Source organism: Martes martes, assembly GCF_963455335.1.
Source record: "Martes martes genome assembly, chromosome: 13".
In the NCBI taxonomy this organism is placed as follows: domain Eukaryota; kingdom Metazoa; phylum Chordata; class Mammalia; order Carnivora; family Mustelidae; genus Martes; species Martes martes.
Window position 1 is genome coordinate 77,031,967 of NC_137901.1, and position 11,634 is coordinate 77,043,600.

At 48.3% G+C, this 11,634-nt stretch overlaps 1 protein-coding gene across 2 annotated transcripts; it reads right to left on the reverse strand.

Moving 5' to 3' along the window:
* Positions 1-783: 783 nt before the first annotated feature.
* MLEC (malectin) lies at positions 784-10,575 on the reverse strand. 2 transcript variants are annotated; one of them, XM_080821033.1, is made up of 5 exons: positions 10,170-10,575; positions 4,316-4,494; positions 3,587-3,763; positions 3,424-3,481; positions 1,473-2,264 (listed from the first exon to the last, which is right to left on the reverse strand). In XM_080821033.1, exons 1-5 carry the CDS (start codon positions 10,393-10,395, stop codon positions 2,035-2,037), a joined length of 870 nt encoding a protein of 289 aa, XP_080677159.1. In that variant the 5' UTR covers positions 10,396-10,575; the 3' UTR covers positions 1,473-2,034. The 2 variants fall into 2 exon arrangements, with proteins under 2 accessions (XP_080677160.1, XP_080677159.1); XM_080821034.1 differs by lacking the exons at positions 3,424-3,481; positions 3,587-3,763 and having other exon boundaries at positions 784-2,264; positions 10,170-10,529.
* Positions 10,576-11,634: the final 1,059 nt, after the last annotated feature.

Here is an 11,634-nt window from a genome sequence, read left to right on the forward strand (position 1 = left end):
TCTGATGGAAGAGGAACAGACGCCACTGTCAGGAGCCCAATTAATGGCCAGGATGTCCACTGTCCCAGGCAGGGCATCCTCAGGACCAAGGCCATAGATGTCATCCTTTAAAGCAGGGAGCTTTGTGAAGCATTCCAGAAGTGTTCCCCTTACCGCAGCCTCAGGCCATAGTCATCCAGATGCCTGACTCAATACCCTACTGCTGAGGCCTAAGTCACAGCTAAAATAAAGGGCTCCAACTCTCAAGGACTAAATGCTGGCCCAGAGCAACTCATCAAGAGTCAAAACCCAGGACGTGAGCCCAAAGGCTACTTAATTTGTCACGTGACGAATAGTTCAAATATATGGAGCTCTTTAAAAACACTGAAGAAAAAAAAAAAAGACAAAATTAAACACATTCTAAAGTGATGAGCCTTGTCTTGAGATTCTATGCTGCTCAAGCCCAAGCAGAAGCTAATCCTGCTGCCTTCCATTCACAGAATTCCTTGTAGCTTGGCTGGGTCCTCCCTCATTGCTGCCTAACTGGGAAAAGGGTAACGGTGACCAGAAAGGAAGGAACAGGGAAGCTTCATTTCCTGCAGAAGTTTTTCCAGGGAATTTAAGACAGATGCTTAGATGCTAAGGTTGGCTTCAGAGCTGCCAGGACTATGGTGGACTATGGGCAGTATTTCAGCCCCGTCACACCAAGAACCCAAATGTAACTTGGATAGGGAGATGAAAGGGCACAGGGGTATACTATTAAGATCAGTGAAAGGCGCCCTTGGGCCAGATACAGACAATCAGTCTAGTTCTGTGGGACAGCCCTGGGCATAAATCAAAACTGGTTGACTTGTGCCACAGACACAAGATGCGAATAAATGAACATCAGATACTAGACACTCTAAACAGTGGTCAGTCACTTAGTAGGGTTCAAGTCTCTGAGGTGGCTCTTAAGTTATGCTAACATAAGCCTTTTCTAATCCAAAGACCAGAAAAGACTTTTAAGGTCAAGTGTTCTGTTGCTGCAGGCTGGAAAGCATCCCTGTCCCCTGGCAGCAAGACCCTACAGAGGGGCCAGTAAAAGAACTGCTGGGTCAGGTCCTCCTGGCTGCTGGCTCAGAGATCCAGGGAGGGAGGTACCAACAAGGTGAGGCGGTAGAGGATAAGACATTCAAGCAAAGGGAACCTCAGATCCCCATGTCTCCTTCCCTTCTTGGCAATAACTTAGCAGGATGACTGAGAGAGAGATTTCAAATGAGCCAGATTAAGGGGACGAAAAATGAGAGGAAATCAAGTCCCCAACAGGCACTGAAATCAAAATGATTTGTCGTGGTAACAAGTCAGAGGCAACTTGAGGACCTGACATAAACTAATCGTCTTGGATACCAGACAGTCCTCTAACTGGCACATGTCAGGGAGACAGGCAATGACAAAGCACAAACACTGAAGGTGGAACCATCACTGGGCTGAAACCAGAAAGGCTTCCAAGTAAGGGAGTATCTACTTTTCTTTGTTGTTTTGTTTAATCCCCCTCTGTTTTCGTCTTTATCATACAAATTACACACCTTCACACGTACACAAAGCACACACACTTTCAATCCCAGGACATCTGAAAACTTATCTGGACATCACTTCAGAACATACCCAACTCCCAGTGCTGGTCTTCTCAGGTAATAAGATGACATTTCCCTGCTGTTAATTTCTAATCTAAAAAAAAAAATAAAGGAACCGTGTCTGCTCTGGGTTCAGAGTCCTTTCCACTAGGTGTGCAGACTAGGATCCTTGAACATGTAGGATCCACTTTACCCTAAGTACCCTGGAGAGGAAAGAGACGGCTGGGGCCAGCCACAAAGAGAGCACAAGGACTGAAGCAGGGCTGGGACCAGTGGTGGATGAGGGCTGCTCTCTACCCACTCTGCCTCTTTTTTTCTCCTTTAATTTTTGTATGTGTTTTTTGTTTGTTTTGTTAATCACTGTGAAAAATACAGAAACCAAAACCAGTATGTTTGGTTTCTTTCCCTCACCCCTCCACCCAGTTCAGGATGATATTTGTTCTCACAACCGGCAGAGGCAGAAGAGGGTTGGAATGAAGACTCCGAAGGCCACCAGGATGGGAAACATGAGGCTGCTGTTGTCTGAGGCATAGGGGTTGGGCGTGCGGGGGCCTGACTGCACCCGGTTCTTATTGGTCTGTCTTTTGAGATTAGACCCTTCATCGTATTCTTCTTCTTCCTCTTCTTCCTCTTTCTTCTCCAGTCCTGGATGAGGCTGCAGCTTTGGTACATCTGACACAAGAAAACAGACACCTGTTAGGTAAGGCCCACAGCATTTAAGTGAGACCCTTAAGAGCCATAAATGAGCCACAATAAAGAGATGCTGTGACCTACGCAGGGTCCACAGGAAAAAAGAGAAGTAGCAGAAATAGCTGCTGGCCTAGAGAGAATAGCAGATCGCTGCAAACAGTAGTCTTCTTTAGATTTAACTAAAGCACAGTAAAAGCCCTATGCCCAGGGAGGCTCGCTATCTCTCCCTTCCTGTCCTATTTTTTCAGAACCATGGGAGAACCAGACTGAACAGAGACAATGACCCAACACCCAAAACTTAAATCCCTCCTGCAGCCTCCACAATCCCACATTCCCTTTCTGATCCACCCAGCAACTGAGGAAAGGCTGAGCCACAGAGCCTTGGGTTGTCAGCACACACTACCCCTCTGCTCTGCCTCCTCCTCAGGGACTCAAGCTACAAATCTGTCTTTGTGGCAGGACATCTGCCTAGATGTCAGAATACCAGCATCTGGGGAAACATCAAGACAACAGGATGAGCTCCCTGGTGCATTCAGGAAGAGTTGGGAAAACATACAGAGGCGGAATGGAGGAGAAAAGTCACTAAGACACAAGCTTTCCCTGCAAAAAATCAGCCTGGGAAGCTGGCGGGCAGGATCATCACAACACTGAGAAAGCGATACACCCTAAGGCTGGGTCCCAAGGACCAGGAAACACTGGTAAGTGAACTCCTGTCTAGTGCAGTCCAGCAATTCCGGACTCTCAGAGCATTCCAAGACGCAAAAGGACACCTCCTTTCCGCCCCCCAGGAAACAGAGTTCAAAGAAAGAGACTAAGGACAAGTTTTAGGCAATTCTGAAAGACTACAAGGGTCAGGGCACACTAATAGGTACCATTATTAGGCCAAATTTACAGTGAAGTTAAAGGAATTTGTCCAAAACCAAAGACCTGACTAAGTGGGAACAGCAAAATTTAAACACAGACCTTACTCCAAAGCTTATGGCCAGTACCACGCTACACTTCATCCCCATCCAACCTCCCCACAGTTTGGCTTTAAGTGTTCTCACAAGAGTTATCAGCTAAATTATTTCCCCAAGGGTTTCCTCAACCATATCCTTCACCCCAGGGGAAAAAGAAGGTTAAAGGTTAAAATGCCACTTACCATCCACTGTCCCAGCCATGATGTAGAGTGCACAAACTTTGGGATTATCATAGTACCCCTAAGAAATGGGAAACTATGGTCAGCACCACACAGCAATAAACATTCCCCTGCACCCATTCCTTTTAAACATTTACTCAGCCGGAGGGCAGAGGGAAGACATTACCTTAACAAACTCGATGTAAAGTTTCCCTGTGAAGGTGGACACCTCCCCTTGGACACTCAGCTTCCCCTTTCTGATGCTCATAGGGATGATTTCATCATGAGCTGTGCTGTGCCCAACACGATCAAAGATATCCAAGTCCTTCACCACGACATGGCCATTCAATCGCACATCAAATACCTTCCATGATTAAAAAAGAGAGAGAGACAATGTCAAAACCATCAGCTTCATACCCCTTTAGCAGCTGGACATCATGTACCTGCCCAGGCTTCAAGTTCAGAAATAATTTTTTAAATGACAGGGCTGGATACAGTCAAGGGTACAGAGTTTTTTTTACATGAGCTAATCAAAGCCATGTTCTTTCACTGTCCAGGTCTCATACTGGCCTTAAGGAACAAAGAATATAAGCAAAAAGCTCAACATGGACAGAAAGAAATTCACAAGAAGAGACAGGAAAAGAATAAGGCTAAAAACAAGAAGGCGCTAACAACCAAGGAGGACAATCGGGATCGGTTAATTGCCAAAAAACTAAGATTCTGGCATTGCCTCTGTCACCAACCCCAGGGCTGGTGCAGCCTTGTGAGCTATGGGACATTGCTTCTCTAGGGGCAGAAGGAATCCAGCTTTTCCTCAAAGCTCACCTGTTCCTCCCTTCTGGGGAGGCTCTTACATTCTCTGGCCCATAGCAGGGGACTATCCAAGAGTGGCAATGTCCCACTGACCAGGCCTCACCTTCTGCTGGGACTGTGCAAAGTAGACCTCAGCAAATTTCAACACCAGCACGTAGTCCCCCTCCTCCTTAATGGGCACTTCATAGCCAAAAGTCTCCTCATTGTACCGCTCTGTTTGATACAGGATCTGGTCCTCCGGGTTGGAACGCAGGATTGGCAGTTTCATACCATAGTCAGAGGCTGAGGACAAAAAACAAAGAGAGACCACATCAGAGGCAAGGCACACAAAAAGAGCAGAGACCCTAGAACTGCCATTTCCAGGGCAATGCTAGTAACCCTCCCAGGGGAAGGGACCACCCCCTCTCTGCCTAGCTCTAAAGAGACCAGACACAAAGGCAAGAATCGGAGAGCCATTACCAAGGAAGAATAAAGTGAAAGAAACCAAACACTAATAATCCCAACAGCTCCCTAACCCTCAGAGCAGAACTTTTTAAAAGCCTATTAAAATGACTTTCCTCAACTGCACAGAGAGTGACAGGAAGAAAACAGGTGATAGCTACAGCTCCTGACTCCCTGAAAAGAGGAGCTTCAGAGAAACCTCATAAAACAGGGGGGACGGCCATGAACTCTGCAAGACGATTAAGTTAAAAAAAAAAAGTATGTTGCTTTTTTTTTTCATTCAGAGAAGCTCAAGAGTCTAAAACAGTTTATGTTAGGAAAGTCATTTCTGCATTGTTTTTACTGTAGTAAGATACAAGCTTAGTTGCTTTTTGTAATTTTCATTCACAGAGTTCCAAGGCTGGTAAAGAGAAACATGCTCATAAAAAGAAGGGTGTGATGCTCTCTAATTTCCTTTACGTGCAAGCAACTAATTTCTCACAAACTCAAAAAACTCAACGTCACCTATTCTCTCTTGCACATTCCTCCAGTTAAACCTTTGGTTTAAGTTAAAACCTTTTGAAGGAAAAAAGTTCCTACTGTGTCCCCAGCACCTAACAAGGTGGCTGGCACATAAGCAGGAACTCAGTATGATTTGCTGAACGAACAAACAACAACAAAGGAGGTGCCTGCGGACCAGTGACGCCACTCTATTCTCTGCACAGGGCTAGAGCCAGCCTAGCAAGAAAAAAATCTGCCAAGGTCCAATGGCACCTCTGGCCTAAGATGCCCAAGTCCTGGGGGAGCCACCTTTCCCATTTCATAGACTGACAAGGCTTACTGCGGGGTAAAAGTAAAAAAACTCCTGGGTAGCTCAGCGGCTAGAGCATGCAGCTCTTGATCTCAGAGTCATGAATATTCAAGCCCCATTTTGGGGACAGAGCTTACATTAAAAAAAAAAAAAAAAGGGTAAAAAGTTACATACCTTGGGTCAGTCTCCCGCCCCGTAACAAAGTAGACTGGGGTCTTTCCTCAAACATAAGACATCAACCACACTCCAGCCCCAGAGATGAACAGCTATGCTTCCTCCTTCCAAAAGTAGCTTCTCTGATTCCTTTGTCATGTAAACACAATGAGGCTTCCCAGTGCTCCATAAATCTACTTTCCAACTACAGACTTAGCAGTGATTTTGGTACAGGCCCAGTCTCTCCTCCAGCCTAGAATTAAGATTTAAAGACCACCTTCCAATCTCACACAGGGACTCTGAAGACATTTGGCACCTATATCCTTTGGGAGATGTCCACGAGCAGTCATCCCTGGAGCTTTATCTTCTGAATCACCAAAACTCCAAGGGGATCTTTTATCTCCAAGGGAGGGAGGTAAAAGAGTAACTAAAAGGGCTAGTGACTAAGGTCAAGCCCTCAAAAAAATAAACATAACTGTTAGTTCCTGTAAGTGAATAGTCAGCTATGACATCAGATGGACCTGATGAGACAATGCAACAGGAAACTCATTGCACTTTTGTCTTCAGACTTTTTTCTTCTTACTTCTTCTCAAGAAATCAAAGAAGGGTGCTAAGCAGCACTACAAAGGATGCACTGCCAACACGCCTCAGCTCTTTCCCAGGCTCAAACCATTACACGAGGGCACAAACCCATAAAGATAAAAAGACTGCTATTTCTCTTCCACTTGAATTCTAAGAATTTCCTTCTTCCATGAGAACCATGATCCCTACAAATATGAACATTAACCAGATTTGTTTTTTAGATACACACAAAATGTTGTGCATGTGTGGGGAATCTTCTTTTTTTCCCTGCCGAGTGGAAAAAGTGAAAAACTGACAGTAATGTAATCTGTAACAGCCTTAGTCTCACAACTAAGAAAACTCAGCCATGTGAGTAAAAACTACTTAACAATCTTGGAATTACCTTTAAATATTTTCCCTTTAAAGCCCAAGTCGCTTTCCCAGGAGATCTGCCACATGTAAAGTTGCATTTGCCCAAGTCCCAAGAGACACAGCAGCAAAAAGGGCATTTTTCTTTCTTCCTTAGACTTTACGTACTCACAGCTAAACAGATTTCTCTAAAATACAGTGAAGTGTACATAATCACCACACTGCTGAAGTTGGCCCAATAGAATTCAGTCAGTTAACCAGAAAGGAAGGGGGCCAAAGGGCCTACATTTTGTCTGCTGTTGCTTAGTTCAGGACAATGGAGGAGCCAGGCTGCTCAAAAAATTCAGCCTGTTTTCCTGTAAGACAGGCCTGGATCTGAATCCTGGCTCTGCTGCCTATGATGTGATCTGGAACAAATAAATTATATTCTCCAGGTGTTTTATCACCTGTAAGGTGGGGGATACCACCAATCTAAATTCTCTACCTATGAAATTCTGCTACTTGGAGGGCCCTGCAGATGAAGCCCAACTCTTAGGTGACAGTATAGGGAGAGAATTCTAAACAAATCCCAAGCCTTGAGCAAATCAGAAGGAGCAGTGACTCTCATCCACTTTTAAGTTCTTATCTCCCCAAAGCCAGATCCCTCCCCAGCCAAAAGGAAGGTTGCCCAGCAAAGGGTCTTCCTTAGGCTCGCTGAATTAGTAATCTGATAGGCTCATGCTCTAAGCCACCCTTTTACTCCTCTGGAACTATGATGTGCCCTCGTTGTAACTTCATGTAAAAGGTCATCGAGCACAGAAAAGAGACACTTTAACCCTTAGGACAGTTTTCAGATGGGGGCCACTGATTTCTAAAACAATGGTAAGTTATACTTAAAAAGGAAAACAAAGCCCAGAGAGGTAAAGCGTGTTCTTCAAGGTCACACAAATGATCAGCAGGTATCTTTCTATGAAGAGGAAACAGCCTCTCCTAAAACGAAGCCAAGTTCTATGCTCTCAAGCCAAATAACCAAGTCTTTTCCTCCTCAGTCAGGAGGAACCCAGAATGAGCAAGTTGAAAAGAACCTGGAATGTTCAGCATGCCAAAAACCCAAGTTGAGCATTGCCGAAGCATAGTGGTACTCCCATCTGGTGAAGCACACAAGTTGAAAAAGCCTTTCCCAGGCTATAAGTATCTCCAATGAGCACTAGCTATCCTCAAGGCAGAAATGAAATTGAATAAATATTATGGAGTGCCTATGAAAGCAAAAGCCACGAGGTGCCCTAGGCCACTCACAGTTACAAGAATGCTGAACTACAAAGACACTACAGAGAAACACCAAGTTCAAAAGCAGGCCAAACCCTTATCTGGATTAACTTGGCAACAAATTCCTGAATTCAGTCAACTTAAAATGAACTTTTTTCAGCACGCTAGCAGCAGTACCACAGGCATGTGGCAAAAGAAATAAAACAGCAGTTCCTCCTGCAACTAGTGTAAAAAGCCGCATGAAGCAAGAACCAAGAACGTGGCACACCCCTCCTAACCAGTGCCAGAGAAGGGAAGGCAGAGTGAACAGCTACCCTTCCTTGGTGGTGCCAACTCCTTAGCACAGAAACAAATTAGAGAGTTGCCTCCTGAGAGTGGAAGCTGAATCACATCTCAGGCCCAGATCTAAGGCCACCAAAAATTACTCTCAGGAACCCAGTAAGCGCAATGTTGCAATAGGCTGGTCCAAGCTGCAGCTGCCTCTACTCCTCATCTACCCCTTCCTACTGCTACAATTCACGGTCCACGTTTGCCATACTCTGATGGAGTGGAGCAGAGAACCTCTGTTTATAGAGTGCCCCAAAGGCCGGGGTCCAAGATAGGGCTCCGGTACACATGAGCTTGGGTAGGTCTCCTGTAATTTTACCTGCTACAATAAACTCCAAAGAAACTGCAACCATGAACCAATAACCCAAGAATGTAGAGCCTAGCCTGGCTGAATGCTGACCAGCACCAGCACCTCCCCTGCTCCACCCCCCAAATCACCTACACCAGCAAATTAAAACCAGGACTTCCGAGTAAGAGAAGCTGGGAACTAAACCTGTATTGTCTCAGCTTTTTCCTCCACACAATAAACCTAACAGGATAATGTAACCTACATGCAGCCTGTTATCTGTTAAGTGAAAGAAACCATCTGCACACTGTCCTCACCACTGCTATCTCAAGAGGCAAAGTCCACAAACGGTCTCGAGTTTCCTCAAGGGCTCCTTCCTCCCTGCCCACACCCATGAAGAAAGAGGAAGGGTCCAGGATGGAGATAGCAATGACCTCCTGCTTCTGTTAAGTCTGGCTTTGGCTGCTGTTACAGCTTGCTAAAGATTGGAGCCCTGACTCAGCTGAACCCAGGCTACTGAGACCTACATGCCAGGGCTAACTAAATTCCAAGACAAACATAGAACTTCAGAAAACAGCCCTGTGTCCCAACACTCTCACATGTATGGAAGCAATAAACTCACTAACAGAACAAACTCCAGGACACTGCAATTATCTTGGAAGAACGAAGTTAAACCCTTTCCTAAAGGCAAGAGCCAAATCTGGGCATCGTGGAAAGAATGAGAGAAAGTCTGTCTCTTGGTTTTCTGGAGATGGCATACTGCCAATCTGGCAGCCTCTGAACCCAGCATACAACATAAATCTCCTTCCAACACATGAAGTAAGGAGCTTCCCTCTTAAACTGTTGTCCCATTTACAGAAGAAACAAAGTCTAGAGCAGATTTTTTCCCAAAGTCTGGTCTGGGGATGACCAACATCAAAAGCTCCCGGTGCAGAAACGTGGGTTTAATGTATCAGGCCCAGAATTTGCATTTTTAACCAGCTCCGCCGCCTATTCTTACACTAGCTTTGAGAACTGCGCAGCTCTCTAAAAACTGCTGTTGCTCCTCAGTTGAGCCAAAATCATTTTTCCCATACACTGGAATCCTACCTCTCAAGACCGCTTGGGACAGGATCTACACACTGTGGGACACAATACTCAAGATCTCACACTGGCGGACCGGTTGACACTCTTAATCAGCCTCACGTGCAGGATGGCTTCAATATAACCACCCTCTGGGGGGCCTCAACTTCCACCTTTAAGCACACAGATTCCCAGCTCTAAAGGGGAGGGGGGCGCGGAGGAGACTACAATCAAACTTTCCTGGCCCATCCTCTTCGAAGATTCCTTTCTATGCTGGCTAAGGATCAAGCCCCGCTCCTGCAGAAGGGGTAAGGAAAGTGGCTGGTTTCTGGGATGGCAGGAATCTAGCAGGAACCGTCTTGATAGGAGAGCAAAACCATCCAAGCCTGGGACTCTGATAACCGACAACCCGTGAGGCCTCGAGGTAGCAGGAGGCCGCCCTCGACTTTACTTTCCCAGATCGGGTGGAAGTGAGGGGTTAAGAAAATGCAGGATGTGAGGTCCAAATATAACTTCTCGCCAACTCTGCCTCAATCGTTCTTCGCCGCTTCGAGCCAGCGCCAGGCTCTGAGCTCGGACCGGGTCCCTGAGCAAACTGCAGAGAGACCTGGCTCCAGAGACGTGGCCCCAGGGTCGAGGAGGGAACTCAGGGCCCGCAGCCCTCAGCCGACTGCGCCCAGCACAGCAGGCCCCGATCCCACGGCTCGGCTGAGGGGCTCTCACCTCTGCCCACCCGGCCTTCCAAAGGGTCCTTGCGGAAGTGGATCCCGTGCACGTCCACATGCGCCTCGCCGCCCGCGTTGACGGCCCAAATGACGCTCTCGGGGAGCCCGGCCCCCGCCAAGCCGACCACGCCGAGCCCCGGCCCCGGGAGCGCCGGCAGCAGCAGCAGCAGTAGCAGTCGCAGGAGCGCCACGGCGGCTCCCTCAACCGCCCGGGCCCCCAGCATGGCGGCCACCACAGCGAGGGCAGCCTCCGCCGACCCTCGTCCTCAGCCGGCCGCCAGGCCGCCCCGGACTCAGAAAAACAGCGCCACGAGCCGCTCTGCCTCAGCCGCCGGGGACATGTCGCTCTCAGGCCTCCTTCTCAGCCACGGGTACCGCCTCCCACCTCAGGAACAACCTACCCCGTCGCCCAGCCCCCGGCCACGATCCTGCAGCCAATCAGCGCCCGACCCTCATTAATTACCCATCACCCCGCCGGGAAACGCCCGTCCATTGGCTGCTAGGCGAGGGGAAAGGAGTGGCTACTCCCAGGCGCCGGCCCAACCATCAGGCTCGAGAGGGAGCGCGCGCAGAGGTTGGGAGTTCGGTTGAAGCGGCGGTTCAATGCGGAAGTGGCGGGGTGCAGCGCCCAGGCGGCCCCGGAATCCCGCAGCTGAATAGGAAAGGTGGCCTAGGAGGGAAGGTTTAGAGTAGGGCGCACTGACACGTCGCCAACACTTCCGGTGCTCCAGATCTTGGGACCGAATAGGCTCCGGAGGGGGCGTTGCCGACTTTTCCGCCCTCTCTTCCTTTCTCAGGGAGAGGAATGAACATAAGCTCTAGTAGGAGTAGCAGTGGACACTCTTCCGAACTGAGCCTCGGTCTTTTTCTTCTTGTGAGGCAGAAAACCCATCCTCCCTAGAGAGGCCACAAGCACAGGTCTTCAGGGCACAAGTCCCACGAGGCCAACACCCCGCCCCCACCCCTTAGCGGGCTCAGGGCCGGTGGTAGCGTCCAGGAGGCCGTCCAATCAGAAGGCTCCAACGCAGCGGAAATGCGTGGCCTTGTGGGGGAGGGGCTCTCCAGGCTACCAGTGTATCCATGGCGACAGCCTCGGGCCCGCCCCAGCGACTCAGGGGCGGGATCGGGGCTTCCCCTGCCTTGCAGTGGAGAGTCGTGCGCGGTGCCCACTATGGAGATGTAGGCTCGACCACAGGAGCTTCTTCTCTGCTCTTTGGCAGTTCACCCAGCACTTTCCTGCATTGGCGATCCCTGCACTGTGGTCGCTGTCGGAACTCCCCCCTTTTCAGACAGAGAAAGTGAGGCCCAGAGAGGGTCGCAGCGTTGGCCAAACGGTCACACCACAAGTTTAAGGCGCAGCCAGGGCAAATTCTGCAAACATTTTTCGAGATCCTACTACTATGGTTGGCAGATTTAGCAGGTAAAATACAGGAAGTGCAGTTCAGTTTGAATTTTAGATAAAC